General features: G+C 39.9%; 1 protein-coding gene and 1 long non-coding RNA gene across 5 annotated transcripts in view; one reads left to right on the top strand and one right to left on the bottom strand.

Annotated features, from left to right (window-relative positions):
• LOC135170165 (uncharacterized) overlaps positions 1–18631 on the top strand; it is a 71795-nt gene that overhangs the window by 16066 nt on the left and 37098 nt on the right. The window lies entirely within an intron of this gene.
• The window catches only part of LOC135170120 (hemicentin-1-like), a 152717-nt gene that overhangs the window by 15378 nt on the left and 118708 nt on the right, over positions 1–18631 (bottom strand). For all 4 annotated transcript variants that reach the window (XM_064135648.1, XM_064135647.1, XM_064135650.1 and 1 more), the window contains one exon: positions 9759–9900. In XM_064135648.1, the coding sequence (XP_063991718.1) occupies positions 9759–9900 (142 nt within the window). The remainder of the gene's footprint in view (positions 1–9758; positions 9901–18631) is intronic.

Consider the following 18631-nt stretch of genomic DNA (forward strand, 5'->3'; position numbering starts at 1 on the left):
TAATGCTGTAGAAAAAGTTTTATGGGAATTAATTATTTTTGAGGGAGAAGAGTCTGTCGAAACGATTCGCATTGCAATATTGCGAGGGGAAATGGCGGAAATTTCCTGGGGGATTTATTGTCTCCGTGGAAGGAATACATGGCGTTTATTTCACTCTTTCATGGATGATGGGACTTCGTCTGTTTGATGGGGTTTTTTTCTGGGTAATCCCATGTGCACTTGTAGAAAATAACTGATATGCGGTGATAAATACATTCAGCAAGAGAATTGATGACAGTTTGAAATTGGGTACAAGAAAATTAGTGGGTTAAGAGAGAAAATAATTTCTAAGAACATAATATCGCTGACAGTAATTTAAAAAAATTTTTTGTGAGAAATATTTGTTTTGGAACGTCCCAGGAATATTTATGAAAGCAATTATAAAATTTATACATTTGGATTGAATATGAATTCAGTGCAGTTAATTAGTGAGATGATTAAACGGCCCTATTCATGTACTCCAGCATTAAATTATGAATTTTACACCTGTGAAGGCATTCAATCAATAATCAGTATGTACAGTGGGAAAAAAAAATTCTACTCATCTGTACCTGTTCTTTGTTCACGTTACGTCTGACTTAATCTCGCCCCCAATCACTGATTTTTTTACGTTCCACTTGTACCTCATGCCTCGAAGCACTCGGTAACTCCAGGGTATTGAACAGACTTTTGCGATTATCTCTCACCTACTGCTCCGGCCTCGAATCTCGGATGAAGTTTGCAAGTGCAGCAGAAGGGATGAAAAAGTGGAAAGCGCTGTGGAATAATTTTTTTATGCGTATTGAATCCCCTCGGCAGCAGTATTATTGGAAATGATCATGAGCTTAGACGTGAAATCGGAAAAAAATCCCTCTCTTTAATTTTTTATTTTCAATACAATTTACCCCGAAGGGGTTGGGACTGGCCGTTTGCAGCCTCACTTGCAAATTTTCGATTGAATATTCATTTGTTGGGGGAATAATTGAATAAATAATAGAGACTGTCCATCATCTTGAATGCTCGTCTCACCGGAAGCACATCATTTTCATTTGTATAAAAATTTTCGGTGCCAATTTCACGTTAAAAATTTTGATTTCCGAATAATTAATGAAAAAAAAATATTATCTCTGATTAAACCGATGATTTCATAAATGGAACGTTCGCGAAGATAGTGAGGCCAATGTGGACCAACAGAAATGATGGACAACACTAAAAAATGAAGAGTAAAAAAATTATTTCCGAGGACATTAGCATTTTTCATTTTTTTATCAAAATCTGTGTCTCACAGCCATCTTCGCAGAAAGAAAACTGACGCAGTAATTGTAAACATTAAATGTCCCGTCTCCTCACTTAGCGTGAATCGGTTTTTATGCCATTGGAATAACCAGAAAAAGGCATTAGATCTTGATGACCAGATTCATAATTCACACGAGACTTTACACCATCAGCCATAACATCGTCAGTTAGGGGAGAAACATGGGATTCTATTCAGCCCGAGCTTTAGGAGTTCAAATCACGATCTCTATAAACATTAAGTCTTCTGATGCTGTCACAATAGCACTTTTCATATTTATTTCCCATCCGGCAGAAAAGCAATATCACTGCATGGATTTGCGAAAGTCATTGATCATGAAAGTTTGTCCACAGGACATAATATCCAAGGCGGGGGGGGGAGGGGGAGAGATTATTATAGGACAGATAAAAAATATATTGCCAGGAAAATTCCATGCATTTGCTACTGGGAAATGATCTTTGAAATTCCCACCGGAGAATGTCCTCCGGATTTTTCCAAAAATTTGCATCACCTGTCGCAAATAAATATTTTCAGGAAACACTTTCCAATCTGGAAAGTCATTATTCCTGTTAACCAATGGAGCATTCAGTAAAATTAAGCTCATTAATTGCTCCAACGGTCTTCCTCGCTTCCAAGACGATCTTCCGAGTAGACAAATTTATTTATAGAACCGAGATATTCTCGGAAATGAGATCTCTTCTGATAAAATCATCATAACCACCTCAACAACAATTTCATAAGGTCCTTTCACCTTAATCTCATAAATCCATCACGACTTTGGAACCGTATCCTGGAATTAACGTTAAATATATTGTTTCAAGACGAGCAACTCATCACTCTTTCATTATTCTCCACCGGAGGATTTTTTTCTCCACTCGTATTTGATCTCGCTCCGGGGTTTGTTTCTCAGAGAGGGTACCTCAATTTGGCAATCAACCAAATGAAACTTCTTGAGTGACCGAGCCGACAGACTTATCCCAGTTGATCGCATCTGTCACGATATCAAAGTTTTCTCCATCTGATGTACGTCGAATCCCACGGCGATGATGGCACTGTTGCACGCATGCTCTATGACCCTCAACGAATGGACCTCCTCAGTGGCCTCATTACGAATACATTGGGGTCATTTATCACCCCACTCTTAATGCTGCACACCTTCCCCTCCGTTGGGAGCGCAATATCTGGGAATCACATTTTTATGATATCCTCCGCTGAATAAATTCATACGCATAGAAATGGAATTTGTTGCGTCCATTTTCATAAGAAAACTGTCCACATATAGTTACATGGAAAATGGGAAAATAGAGGAGCCCTTAGAACCCGGTTTCCACCAATAAAGAACTGAGAAATATTCCCCAGCGAGTTCCACAATTTTTCTGGTGCTTTCTTCCAAAAAATTATGCAATCCCCCCAAAATTTAAATACTCCTCCCCAATTTCGGTTTTCCTTTTCCATAAAGCGAGCGTATGACCAACTAATTAACCCGTTAATTACAAATAAATAACAGAAACAATTTTATCCATCGAATATCCCCATTCACCCCTGAAATCTCAATCTCACAATTCCCTACGCATTTCCCAACTTCAAAATCACCTCCAGCAAATTACCTTACTCTCCAACTACCCCAACTCACCCCTCACCAACGAAAGAAAAACCTCAGCAAACTTGGAATAAAGTATACCCAACTGTGAAATGAACCGAACCAAATAAAAACGAAATTATAAAACTTGAATAAGGTCAATAAATCAGGTTGACACGTTGAGAGTATCTAATAGAGAGGAAAATTCACGGTAGATAGTGCCAAGTTGGTTTCGGTAAGTATCGTCCAAAAGTTAAGGAGGTGAAGAGCAGATAAAAAAATCCAAACTAAGACGAACACTGAAGTCCAAATAACCAGTGAGTTTCCCTCGAGTTTCGGTGGACTCTCTCACCTCGTCCAGAGATAGGAGAAGTCTGGATGGCTATATCCACTTCATCCCCTTCCCCTCCTCCTCTTTCCCATCGTTCAACTTTATCCACCCCCTCCCCCTCCCCACCCTATTCCGTGGGGAGGTAGCGATGAATATGTTATGCCCTTGCAAACTCTTTTAAAATGATTCTACGTGTAAGTCGCCAAGCCATACGGTAGTTCAGAAGTGTAACTTGACTCGGGTAGTTTTACCGAGTCACAGACACTCCTCATAACCCCCTTTACCCCCCCCCTACCGGGCCCATCGAGCTCTTCATTTTAGCCCCTCTCGACAGACTTTTTAATATTTAATAAACCCCAGCATTTTAAATTGCCAAGAAAATGCGCTGGGCAAGTCACGGTACTCTCATGGAAAAGATGGTGAGGGAATAACTCGGAGGGGTAAATGAGGGCCTCGAGAAAACCTTCAACCCTTTAATGGATAAAATACTTCTATCCGGTGCTTCTGCAGTCGTGAATCCTGGGACCTCAGTGCATCTGCAGTTTTAGTAACTCGCCAACTTGACGCTGTAAAATTTTTCCTGAAAATGTCTCACTCCCACCGCTCCTCATTTTCCTCATTGCTTTTTATATATTTTTTTTTTTGTTATTTATTTCTTCGTTTTTCCTTTTGAGTGACTCCGCGAAGGCGTGGTGGAATGCACGACGGAGTACTAAATTGAACGCAAGAGTTGGGCACATAAACTGGTGGGCATATTACTGTGGTAGTGGATGGTAGGGAAAGAAGGGGAGGGGAAAAAAGGGGGTGGCAGACGCGCGAGTGGTTAGTTGCACCCGACATGCATGTGTAATGTAGAAAGAAGTGCGGGTAAGTGTAGAGGGGGGAGGGAGGAAGGAGGGAATAAGGGGTGTTGGCAGAATGACCTCCCTCTACTCTCACGTACCCTCGTATATTTTTGTAAAATAGGTTACTCATAAAATTGGAGAATGAAAAATAAAGGGCTCTCCTATAATTTTATGAACTGCGTGTTGCTGATGTTTATGTGATTGGATGGGAATGCAAGGGGAAGGTGTGGAAGGAGAAGAAAATATTGTCAAATACGGAGAAGTCAAGTGCAGGAAAAAACATTGAAATAATTCTGCTATTTGTTTTGTATTCGATAAATTCAGACGTAATTAGTCTTGAAAATTTTTTTCTGTGCTGGTTGTCACGGTCTCGCGTCCGCCAATCGGTGGTAACACCTTGCGATCTCGAAACCGGTCAAATCACGGCAAAAAATCGTGTCCTGACTGGGGCGAGGATTTTTTACTCGTGTGGGTGGGCAACATTCGCCTTCGGCTCGGACGCTAAACCCATCGAAGTAGAAAAAGCCCGTCCCTGCACCGCCGTGAAAATACTATTGACATTCTTCATAGCTAGGGAAATGTGTGAGGGTACCACCACTCACCTGAGAAATAACGATAATTTTAACATTCAAAAATGATTTATTACAAAAATTACAGCGACACAGTCTCTGGATACTGAACTAGATATTTTGGAGTTTTGAATCCTCAAAATTGATTTCACCAATCAATGAATATATCTTAATACTTTAGAGGATGTAGATCATTAAATTAAATACGTCACAAAATCGTCCAATGTTTAAAAAAAATCTAAACTGATGATCGTTCCGATTTGCTTAGTGTTCTACTTTCTCACACCCTCTCTTTGTAATTTATCATTCTATATGGTTCCTTTATAGCTCATTAGTTATTAAAATTCAGGGAATAATCTCTGTGTGGCTGCCGAACCATAGAGCCACCCTCACCCCTAGAAAATTCAGTTATTCACTTTCAGATGTTTGTCGCATCTCGAATTCCCGTGTTTACGAGAGTTTCAGAGATGCCAAAAGTCCCTCTCCGAAGGCAATCTCGTCTCGATATCATCTCGATTAATCTTAAATGGCAATTCCTCCATTTCGTCTCGAAAAATCGAGACGAAACGATGACACTCCGGCATTTCAGGGCATCTCTGGTATTGAGGGCAGCTTCATCCCCCGTAATAAAGACTTGAAATCCTAATTACGGGGTCGAAAAAAAATCCGCATTTTTGTGGCTAAATTGGAACCATAATAACAGCGAATGCAAATAATTTTATCGTGATTTGTAATTTTTCCCGGGCTTTTCTCTCCGCATAAAATTTACCATTCGTTATAATATCCAACACAGACATCATAACTCCCGTTGCAGCAGTTTAATTTCTGTACTTGAACCGTGTGAATGCCTCACCCGTAACATAAGCACCGGACGTTCAACCGTTAACGTATGTCAATCGAGTTCACAGCATGGCCATACCCTCGGATAGCATTGTTCGGTCGTTTTACCGCAGCGTCAAGTTGTTACACTGACCGACGCCAATCAAACTTCCCCAACATCATTAAACGCCCGACCTTTGGCCAATTTTACAAGTAATAATAATTTCCGTACTTTCAACGCTCGAGCAGACAGATATACCGACCTCCCAATTGGTTCTAAAAATTCCCACAAAATCTACCTGACGTTCTAGCCCCCCAGTAACAAAAAAAAACCCAATAAAGTTCCCCAATTCGAGAAAAATAGTCCAATAAAAATAAAATTTCTGCCCATCGATTTTTTTTTCATCCCCAAATCTTCAAAAACATTCGACTTCTATTCTCCTTCACAAAAAAATCAAATTTGGAATGAACAGATCACAATTCACCTCTCCCTTCTCCCTCCCCTCTCATTCCCCTAACCGCAACCATAAAAATCCATTGCACGCGAGCAACAAAATTTTCCCTCCGATGGCTCATCCATTCATGACCACCGAAAAGAATAACCCATATTTATCCATCACCGTGAGATCTTTTTATTTCAATTTTTTTCCCTCCTCCTAAAGACCTATTTATCACTACCACTAGGTAGGTAAACACTGGAAAATAAATCAGTTCAGTGAGGCGTGTTGAAAGATACCTGGTCTACTCTACCCAAGACTATATACCATTCTTTATACCGTTCCATGTGAACTCGGTTTGCCCGATAAAACGCAACTGCAATACATATATACAACAAAATAGTAAATTCCATTATATGTATACAGAACGGTCCACTCAGTCGGTGCACTGGGGGATGGTGAAGTTGAGCCCGAGTGCCCAAAAGCTTCGAGTGGCAAGCAAACCGAGGGAGTGCCTACTTTTCTGCTCTTAGCTGCACGCCCACCGATAAATAACATTGTAAGACCAACGCCGAACATTTATCGCGCCCTGTGATTTGTGGCGGTTGAGGTCATGTAGAAACTGAGTACCCGAGAAGGGTCCTATGATTTAAAAAAAAATAAGGACGAAACAGAGAATCGAAGGGAGTACGAAGAACCCGGGGGGGGGAGGTTTTTCGGGAGGAACCATAAGATTTTATTTATAATTTTCCCCGCGTGCAAAAATCCACTAGTGGTCGTAGCTCGTTATAAAATTTTTCCAACCCCTTCCCCTTCAACGTCACCCCCCGACCGGCTATCGATGAGGCTCTCCTTCAGGCTCTCGATGATTTTTATTCGATAATCTCCATTTCAACGATTCAATATTAATTGACAAGGCAGACTGCGCTGTAGATGTCAGCGCCTTTTTCTCGGCTCCGCAATTATCCCGGAATATCGGTCACCGGGTCACCGAACTTGCGATGAAGAAGACGGCGACATCACAGATAATAGTGATAATAGTGATGAGAAATATGAGGGGGTTTAATGTTGATGGCATTGTGAATTCACATTCCGGAATAACAGTGAAGTTGACGATAGAATTCGTTGGTATGTCGAGTTGGGGAGGGGGAAGGTATGTTATGGCGCCGAAATAACAATTCTACTGGAAAATTAGAGGACTGGAGACATGATCAGAGTTTAGAGCTTTCGTCAATATCTGTGCCATCACTAGGGAATTCAAAATGAATTTTTTTGGTGCTTTCGGTAATTATTACCAGAATTTTCAGTAAAAAAATTACGATACCGTCACTTTAATTTTTCTAGTCACTTTCGCAATGGGAACTAAATTCCACAATTTTACTGAATATTTCTCTCTGCGTATAAAAGTGTATCGTGCGTCATGGTTACTCCATCTCCATCCCGAAGCTTAGCAAAAATTAATATACGATGATCAAATTTTATTTTAGCTAAAATTTCTCTCGGCGAACGAAACTCCAACGGGAGCTTTTTTGCAGTCTCGTAGGGATGAAGCCCCACTACATGTTCACGGCAATATCAATGAGAATTGAAAAATGAAACATTTATTATGAAAAAGAAGAAAATTCAATAATATTGATTTAGTCTTAGCTTCATCGTTACTCATATCGTGTTCTTCCATTTCTTTGTTGTACTCATGCTTTTTTCTCATTGTGTAGTTTCTTTCCTGCAAATGTCATTTTCTCTTTGACGTAGCTCTCAACATTTCGAAACGTGATCCTTCTCCCGTCTTTCATCTTCCATTCACTGAGATACATTCAAGTGGAGAATGTTCACCGAACTTTTTCTTCATCAAATGCTTATTTATAGTGAGTGAGCCGATGCGTCGGAGTGAATTCCACGAATACCTCTGCAGCATTCCCCTGACTACAATTTTGTTGTTCGTTCAGACGCACCCGTAAATAGTTTATTTCCTCTGACTGAATAAATTGCGAAAAAATTGAATAGCAATCGAATTATTTTTCATCCTTTGAAGAACCTAAAATATCCCTCCACCATTTATCGATTGGCTACTTTACCCCGCGTTAGAATTAAATCCGTTAATCCATTACAGGGGGTTGCAACTGCACGTGCCCTGGAACCTTATATTCCATGAGGTTAAATTTAACAAATTCATCATGACCTCACTGAAACGTATTAATTAATTAACTTGGATTCAGTACTATCGCCTCAACCATGCGGTCAACAACGTCAAAATATCGTATTCCAAGAGTTCTGATTCGTATAACACCGGCTGTCTCTATATCCCAGTAATGGTAGAGTAATTGATACGTACTACTAGCATTCGTAACAATCACGGGTTACGTGATATATAGCATGATTGATGCGTACTGATGGATTATTCAGGTAGCGCCATTTGTTATCTGTTGAAACCGATCCGTTATCGTTCCAAAAATCGAATATTTTTTGGTATCGTCGGAACTATCGAGAGGCATCATATCTTCTGCGATTACCACTGACTAAAACTCGTTGTCAACTCCGTTTTTAAGATGCAAATGCACCGGAAAATTATTCCTACACAATTTTCCTTCCTATCTAATTGCAATTCTCAGTAGAAAATTCAGTGCAAGTGCGGCCCGTCAATTTCTCCGTTAAAAAATAAATGATATTTCTGTCTATAATTTCTTATCATGAACTGAAACGCTTTCATTGATTCTCCGTAATGAAGATACATCAGATTTAATGGATGCCATTAAATTCCGTACCTCCAACCATCACTGATTACAATTATTCCAGATGCTGGAAGCAATTGGTATTCCTTGCTCGCATCTCCCCCCAAATTGTGCGATGGAAAATCTGCATATCACGCGATTATTTGTACCACTATAAATAGAGGGATAACGATAGTACCATATCGCTTGCGAAGCACCCCTCCCACACACACACACACACACTAGTCGAACCCTCCTTGGTATGCATAGGTAAACAAGCTGTGACAGATCGGATAGTTACATAACTTAGTCCCTTAACTCAGCCCCACTTTCACGTCTATCTGAACCTTCTCCTGAGCTATATCAACACTGTACATTCATATGACTTTACATGCGCAAAATATATACCCTATACCCTATATCCGAGCCCGCAGGGCTTGAATTACACATTGGGCTCACGCCACTGCGGTCTAGATCGTGCCCGGACCGAGCCAGAAATTTACCGGGTACGTGAATGCATCGGGAGGGAGGAGGTGAATCCGGAATTCGAGGGTGAAAAAAGTGGAGAAAACAATTATCAAGAGAACCTGTTGTTCCATGCGAAGTACAATGGGATTCTTATGTTAAATTATTATCAAGAAAAAAAAATGTAATTTCATTATGCGTACAAGTACTGTCCAACTTTGTTAGGTAATTAGATTCTTGTTGAGGATTTGCTAGTGAATTTCTGGGTCTGGCAGATGCTTGGACAGGAACTACTCTCTTGTCCGTTGAAATGAAATTCCGGGGCTAGGAGATGGGAATACTCCGTCTCAGTTGGACCTTTATAAGGTCGCTGAGAAGCGTCACAAAGGAGTTTGTTACGATAATTAAGTTTATTCGACACTGCCCTGATGTCTCTCTGTCTAAGCTCGACTGAGAAATTATGGGACTTCAATTGGGATGACGCATTGGGGGCGATGATAAAAATGTGGGTCAAGTTGTTGGCCTATCTGTGAAATAAACGGAATGAGTACAGGCATTTACGTACGTTAATTTGGGCCCCTCGGGGTCGGCAACTATTATTTCTTTGGAGTGCAGTTTACCCCAGTAAAGGAACTGCTCTTCCGATGATTATTGATAGAACAGATCAGTCGTTTTAGAATCAGAATTACTCACAGTGTACGGTAAGATTCCACCGCTCCTCGATGGGGGCCTCGTGTAACTGGGGATTCTTCGCTCGACAGATCAAGTAATTGCCGTCGTCCTCGTGACTTGGAATCCACTGGAGGACACTCTCACTCGTTGATCCACTCTGCAACTGAGGAATTCGGAAGAATTAAGTACCAAATGAAATTGCAGAAACTAAAAAAATCATTTTGTGCTGCAAATTAACTCATTACAATCTATAAATTTCTCTAATTGTCCCTCTGCAATCGATCGATAATTCACTTCATCACTTTCGTTGACTCATTTATTTATTTCAAGATCATATTCTCGTATATTTTCCCTTCTTTATAAAAAACGTTATCAAATATGAGAACAAAAGGTGTCTCCACTTCGTTTCCTTTTTTATTGGAAAACAAAAAATGATTTTCCACATCTCTTCCTCCTTCATATTCCTCTGTAACTGGAATATAAATGCAATTCTCATTTTGCGGCCACCGGTTCATTCTGAATAGCAAAATTTCCAGTCCCATTTATGCTCAAGTCGTTAATTATAATTTTTTTAAAATGAATAAACGATGTGAACGTGTAGCACATCTAGCCACTGAGTGGCCAATGGTCAATTTTTCGGTCTCCCCTCTTTATCTGCTCTCCTATTCAGTCCAAAATCCCGGCTAATTGGAACACAATAAATTGATGACATGTAAATTACGTGAATCCTACCGAAATTTCATAACCACAATGGTCAGTGTTATTCGGACGTCTCTGTCTAGGTGCAATGTAACAATGCGAATCCTCCCCTTCCCCAATCTACCACCCTGCCACCCCAGCGCTACCTCAACCATTTCATGTCACCAATTCTGGGAAAATTAATTCAGATATGGAAACGCTGGGAGAGACATTTTCATGATAATTTTCTATCGATTCGTTGCGCGTATGTCAGTATAATATGTCTTCTCGTACATAATTTATTCAATTTGTCATCGTTCATGAAGAATATTTGGGGCAAATTTACGAGGCAAATTACCGCTTTCGAGCGAATAATTTTGTTGGAATTTATTCACTCACTCGTTTCTCAGTGAAGGTGAATTTTTATATTATCATTAACAATAGGGAATTATTCAATCGATTAGAATTGACATCTGATAATTGTTCTTTCATCGCATCAGTGCATTCAATAACAATTTTGTAGCCATTAGGTAAATCCCGGAACTATCAGATACCATTAACCGTTTATTTCCATCGGAAATCAATAACAAAATTAAAACGTGAATTGAAATTTATTGGCAATATACTCCGACTGTTGAATGATATTCATGCGTTATTAATTAATACCTGGATTATTCAGTGACTTGAAAATTAGAAAATTGTTCTGTTGAAAAATTGGATGGTAGGGAAAAAAGAAAAGGAATAACAAAACGTACTTTCGAAATTACTACCGGACGATGTGTTAGCCCATGTGCCATCAGTTTCAACCCCCCCGGGATATTAAAATCACAAGCAGTCGAATGAAACCACCATTTGGATATTAAAAATTCCGTCGAATATGACCGGTCATAAAAAAAATGGTTATGACTTTCATTATTTCCTCGCTCCTGGTAACTCAAAATTTCCCTCTATTCTTGTCTACATTGTGCCGTGGGTAGCACATCCCAGCGAATAACGGTGGAGATTCTGAAATTATGCCTCCCATTCTAACGCTCATCGCGTGGTGAATAAAAAAAAATATGAGCCGCACGATAGGCAATGGATTACGCTGAAGGTGAGCCAATCAATGCAGTGCTTCTTCATTTTGAATTATTTGTACATGAAGTCGTGGCGGAGCTTTTTAGAAAAATTCCCAATCCCCTGCTCTCAAGTTCCAGGAGCAGGGAAATTATTGATGAAGAATGTTCTCCCGTTGCGTAAAAGTGAATGGAATAATTTACGTGGATTTCACATTTTTCTAAAATCGATATCTGATTTAAAGATAAAAATTTCAACTAATATTTAGTTACTCATACCCGCCCCTGTAGTTTCGAAACGCAATACGGATGTTTAAATTTTTTTTCAGCAAATAACTCGCTCCAACCCCCAAAAATTCATTAATTGCCTCCGCAATTACGCAATCCAGATGAATACCCCATAAATACTTCCAAATCCCTTCTGAAAAACTGGAAAAAAAAATTGTGGTCCGATTTTTTCGTATGAAATAACACGACTGTGACCCCTCATCACCCACCCCCATTCCCCAGTCCATCCCATTTTTTTCCCGCAGGGATGTGCAAATAAAACACGTGAAAAATCCACGATACGGAAGATTATGAAAAAAAAATCCCTCCAACATAAAAATAGAAAAATAAATTGAAAGTACGAAAATACAACAGAGTACCATCAAACTGGTTAAGGGTGGAGTTGGAGTTGAAGTGAGACAGAGAAAGTAAACTAAGCCAGATTATAAAACGAACCAGATGTGTGTGTCGGATTTTCTTCTCACGGGGCTAAACGCATTCCCATGGAAATAACACCGGAAAAACTCCCTTTCCAATTCCCGCTTAACCTCTCGACCATTGCTTCGCCTATCGTTATCTCGAACTCTTTGCGATTGTATTTTTTTGATAAGGAGCGCCATTTTATTCGAATTGTATAGGGGGCGGGGAAACACTTAACTTTTACTGATAACCTATTGTCCATCTGCTACCCCTCCAAGTGGTTATGATTATTGCTGTCGTCAATGATCATCCAGACGATTTTCCGCCTTTTCTCCTCTTTTACTATTCATGTAAAATTACCGACAATCCCCGAAAAATTTGGTTAATGTTATCCAGCCAATTGACTTGAATTTCCTTCCTATTATCATGACAGAATGACAACTCATAATTTTTTTATTTAAAAAAATATGATTTTCTCGTCAGTATCTCACTTAGAAAAATCCTTAGGACGTGCTGGATGTTCTTGAGTCATTCAATTTTTTTACTTTCCAAAATCACCAAAAAATCACCAAAAAACCGCTCGACGACTCCGTGAATTATGAATTTTTTTCCTGCAAAATTTTCTCCGACAGATAAATCATAATTCACCTCTGGCGAAAGTTTCCCTTATTTTCAATATCAGTCCAGTCGCTGGATTAAGCGCCATTCCGTCCTTGTCCTTAATCTCCCCGTGACATTTATGGCCATTTCTTCCCCCCGAATGTTAGTTTTTGTATTGAACGAATAAATTTCAAGGCAAGCGATTACTCATCTCCATATTTTTCCCCGGTTATTCGATATTTTTCGGCTGAATAAAAAAGAATAAACTCGTGGGCAATTCAATAGATTAAGAAGAGATACCGCTGATAGTCTGTCCCATGACCATTGCCCCCGGATCATCCCCTTAACCCCGCGTTAACGCTCTCGTTTGATAAAAAATCACTTCCTCCGAACATTTGTATAATTTCATCATCCGTTTGATCACAAGGGTGCGCTATCAATGGACATCGCCGTTCAATTGAATTACACGTACGTGTCTGAAATATAGAAAATAAAATTCGCCCTTTAACCGGATCTTAGCCATCACCCTCGACGTTATCACCAGCTGACACGCTGGTCGATGTCAATGCCAATGTCTGGATGTCAATTAAAACTGTGTGCTCTTCCAGAAAATCAGTTTCAGCTGGCGTTCACCCGGCGAACACATTTTATTCTCCATTTTTTTTTTCTCATCCCCTCGCATTTCTCCCGGTTGCACTCCAAGTCTACAGGCGGCTCGAAATGGAAAGGTGGCTGCTTGAAGATACTCAAGTGGGTTGATGAATTTTCGTCGAGTGGTGGGTATGGGAGAACTGCGAAGGGGAAACACTTGGGAATGAGTAGTGCAGCCACGGAAAATGAGGACTCTGTAACGTTCGTGCTGAATTTCAGAGGATTGCTAAAAATAACATCGTCTTGAGAGGCCACCTCATCGCGACATTTTTGAATTAATTAAGCACGAGGTCTGGAGATTGGAGTCATCAGTGACTTCAACAGGAATTCCCAGATGTGTCAGTTGATGAGGTCCCCCGAGTCATTGTATTTGATTCACTAATTGACAGCTTATCTCGTGAATGAGTCATTTTTGATGAAAATGGGACGATAACTTTCAGAATTCTTCCCCTCCTTTCACCACAATATTTTTTTTTTAATTAACTGCGGAGTAATTACCTTAAAGATAAAATAATCTATGAAATATGCAAAATGTAGATAGCGTAAATAATCTTATTCTTGAGCTCCGGTAATTTAAACAAATGAAAAAATTATTTTTTTGTTCATTCTTATCCCGAAATTTTATTTATCTATTCATTTATTTATTAATCCATCCATTCATTTAATTTCTTATCGACTAGACATAAAAAAAATCAAAGTCGTTGAAGTCTTTCTTCCTACGCATTTCCTTGACTGCACAGAACTTCTATTCTCTTTTCCCCATTAATTTTGGAGACATAAACCACTAAAATCTGTGGGACGATGAGGAAACCCGAGTCATATTGTTAATATTCATGTCAATGGAGCGGTAAACATGGATATCTCCACCATAACCAAACACAAAAGCCATTATCCCCGTAAGGGCCGAGCATCAAATGACACCATCTCGTTTTCTTTTCACCAGCCAAATCCTCCAGTACTCTATTACATCCATGAAATGTCTATTGTTGCGTTATGCCCTGAGATAGTTTTCCGCCGAAACAAGGTAATGGGTATATCCAGCCCTTGGTATACGCTTCCACCATCTCCCGGGAATTCAAAAGACCTGTCGTCTCGACACTGCTAATTCCCATTTCCTTCCCCTATCTGGACTTACAACCCGTGACTTTTCGATTATCCAGAGAGTTTACGTCCAGGAGACGAGAAGTCCGTCTCGTACCAACTCCCCGGGGTGTAAAGGGAAAGGGAAATAAGAAAAAAAAAATGAGTAAACGTGGGAGGGAGAGGGACAAACGTCTGGAGGTTCTGACCCGAGTCTGAATTTTCATCTCTTGAGGATCGCACATTCACCGGAGGGTTGAGGGCATATGCGTCACTTCCATGAGGTTATTTAATGACGAAACATCTTCTGGATTACTTTCAGGGAAAAGAGACGCCCGTTGAGACTAGGGAGAATACTTTCTTTGAATGGACTGACATTTTTTTTCGCTTTCGCGTGATCTCCTGGTGGATCAATGACACATATTCCACATATCCTCGTAATAGTAAATATCTATATAACCTCCTTCATTAGATTTCGCGTAATTCCGTGGGATTAGGACTCCCCTTGTCAGCTGGAAAGCCTAATGAGAGTGGATTGACAGAACGACTCAGGCGATTTGACTTCGTTGAAATTAATCCTCGTAATGATGACGATAATCCCCAGAATTTATATCAATAATATCGGATATGAAAAAAAATTAGATAATAATTGAAAATATAATCCTGGGCTATTTTTTCAAGTACATCGCAGGGAGAGTTGATTGACTTTAGAGGTAAAAGTGGGTAAATGTTGAAAATTTCATAACAATTGGTGATTTAATTTTTTTTCTGTGGTGTCTGCAGGATTTTTCATTAACTGGTACGTTTATTTAGGCGTTCGGGTCTCTCACTCATCAGCCCCTCTCCCCCCACCGTTCGCCGGTCGATTGTGGGAGGGATAGAGGACGGGGATTCCCTGACACGGAAGCGATCGACGATCGAAACGCCCACTACAATTTTTAAGTACTAACAGAGTGCAATGGATGAGACGCGAGACGATAAATCACAATTTTAATGCGTCAAAAAAATTACGATTTTACAGAATAAAATTTCCTACGAGTTACGTAATTTTTCCTTATCGCGATAGTAAAAATCCTTTTAAAGGAAAGTATTCGAGGAGCTCTTAAATAAAATTTTATTGTGCGCTCAATTGACATCAATTTTTAAAATTCAGAATCGATGAGTAAAGTACTCGCACCCTCTTAAAAATTGCTGGCGATTTTATCGATCACTGGGAGATTGAAAAATCATGTCTCACCCAAAATATTTGAAAAATCCTATGACCTCACAATGCCACAAATACCGAAATATATCACTCCCGGTGGATATCTACTCAAACTCTTTAATTAGAATCCACCAATCCCCGCAGGATTACGCTACCCTCATCCAAACCTGATCACTTACACATCCAGAAATGTCTCATCAGAAAGTCCTCCCACCCTGGAAAGTCTCCATTAAATCGATAAACCCATCTACCGATGTATCGATCACGTAGCCATCCTCTCGCAATGAATCTTAAGCATGAATTCCCGAAGCTCCGTGCGATGGAATATCAGAAACAGGAAATCCCTCATGAAACTTTCAACACTCGATAATGCATTAGCAGCTCCTTAAAAAAAATCCTAAATTAATTTCGATGCGTCGCCTCACAATCTGCATTGGGCCCTCAACGATCCCAGCGATACAGACCTTCCCAAAAGACAAATTTATTCAACTTTTTGACATAAACATTCGGGTGTTATTTAGCGTATTCATCGATATCGCCATTGAAACCCGAATATATTAGGATTCAGTATAAAATATATTTGATTTAATTTTTTTTTTCTGTATAGGATCAGATATAGTGAGGGGGTATAAATATTTATGCTCCCCACCCTGTAATCCGAGCGGCTACTGGCTAAGAAAACAGAGGGTAAAGTTAAAAGGCGTCTGAGACAGCCTCGACGTTATTCGAAATTGCAAGAAAGATAAGAGGGGTTGCAATGGGGAAAGTATAAGACTCGGTGGAGTGCAGTTGGCACGCGACCACGCCCGGCCCATTGCCGGCCGCTTTTTCATCCCTTTATTTTCATTCCAACTCACCCTTACGTGCCCCTCCCTCGCTCTCTCCATTTTTTATCCCTTTTTTTTTGCCGTTTTTCTTCGCCATTTTCCCTTTCTTCGTACGTTATTTTTTTCTCCCTTCCCATTCTTTGAACCCACTCGCAATTTTCCGTTTTACCCCATTCACCCAGTAGCCCGACCTCAGCGAAAATGCTGTGGCATGAGCCCTCTTCCCTCACTCACCCCTCACCAGAAATAAGTGGGGGGAATAGAAGGGGTGGAAAAAAAAAATGTCTGCAGAAGCAAAGATGATTAAAACCATTCATTCATTCACCCCTTTACCCCACCCACACAATTTATCGCCATTTCCTTCCTCTCCTTTGAGAATATTGAATTCAATTAAAATGGCAATTTAGCGGTAATGAAGTTTTGGAAAAACTACATGACTTAATCTTAAATTATCGTTTTTGTTATTCTCAAATTGAATCTCCAAGGGGGATGATGGAGTTGGTTTATTTTTTGGTAAATTTGACAGGCGTGGAACATTCATGAGTACAAATAGGCAATGAACGAGGGGGAGGCGTGTTGAGAATAAGGGGGAAATGGGAAAAATGAATGTGAATATTTTCATATTTTCCAGTGAAGGCAGCTCTAGTCTCCTGAGGTCCTTGAAAATTCAGGGGACTTGATGTCACATCGAGGGAGACCACATGATGCATATCATAGGGGTAAAAAAAATATGAGATTACCTGGTTATATTCGCTTACTAGTTTGCAGCGGTGATCGATAGATCTAACTTTGATTGGAAATTTTACTAGCGGGGATTAATCGAGTAGTTGATGGGGGAATAGAGAATTGCGTCGATAGAGAATTTTTCACCTTTCACTGTAGCCTGAGCAGATCTCAATTTTTGCTGACCAATAGGGAGCTTTCCATTGTGCAAAATGAAATGCTCACGGAGAGAAAAGTCGAGGAAAAATTCACCAGCTCCTCGAGGGGGATTGAAGTCCTGTCTTTATCGAAATAAGAATGAAAATTCCAGGTCTAGAAAATTTCTGTCAATGGGAATATTTGAGAAAAGCTCTGCACTCTAGTTTCATCTGCTTATCAAAATTAAAATTCATATATTGGAAAAGTCATTATGAGAAACAATCGTCTACGGATTACTCAGACTACTGTGAGAAAATTCGATTTCCTGGAGGGAAATATATTATGCAATCTTCATGCTCAACCCAACCAAAACCCATCCTGAGACGGATGAACTTCATTTACATGACAACTCATGTTTTCCACTTGTCACATCATCTTAAAAATATTAAAAAGCTTTTCCCCTCTCATCGAGGCTCACCTCATTATGCCTCCCCCATACACAATATCACTCAGCCCCACTCTTGTGAGGGTAAATGTTCTCATCCCTAACCTCATTTTTTTCCTATATTCGGATGAAAAACCCAGGAAACAAAGCACTTGGTAACGCCGTTAGTCGTGGTCCCGAGGGGTTGGAAAGGAGAAAAAATGGAAGGTAAAGGCATTAAGAATGGTAAGATATTGAGTAGACAGAGAGGGTGAAAGGCCCACCACTTGTGTTGGTAGTTGACATTTTTTCCCACCTTGATGAGACTATAATTCACTCCTCTCATCACTTACCGAGTGATCATTTGTTAGTGTATTGATATTGTTCTTACCTGCTGTAATAACCAGGAGATTTCTTTCGCACGGACGGAAGTATATTTTTTTTGTGCAAAAACTTCCAGAGTTATCATTATTTATTTTATTTTTAAAATTGAATAACCCACGATAATTATAAACGATCACAAAAATGGAGTTTCAACTCGAAGAGATGTTGAGTTACTGAAGACGTCACGATAACGTTGACCATATTTCAACAATTACAAATGGGTCGGAGGAGGAATGAAAATGCAAAGTGGGGGAGGGGGAGGGGACACGTAGAAAATCCCATCGTGTCTCCTCGACTTTGCATTTCCGTTTCTCCTCTGAGATATCTGTAATTGGTGAAATATAGTCGACATCATTCTGAGTCCTTGAGTTTCTCTCCATCTCATAGAACTTCATCTCCTATTTTTTATTCCTCTCCATTTAAATCACTCAATCCACAACTTC

This window comes from Diachasmimorpha longicaudata, chromosome 16 (genome assembly GCF_034640455.1).
Source record: "Diachasmimorpha longicaudata isolate KC_UGA_2023 chromosome 16, iyDiaLong2, whole genome shotgun sequence".
Taxonomy (NCBI): Eukaryota; Metazoa; Arthropoda; class Insecta; order Hymenoptera; family Braconidae; genus Diachasmimorpha; species Diachasmimorpha longicaudata.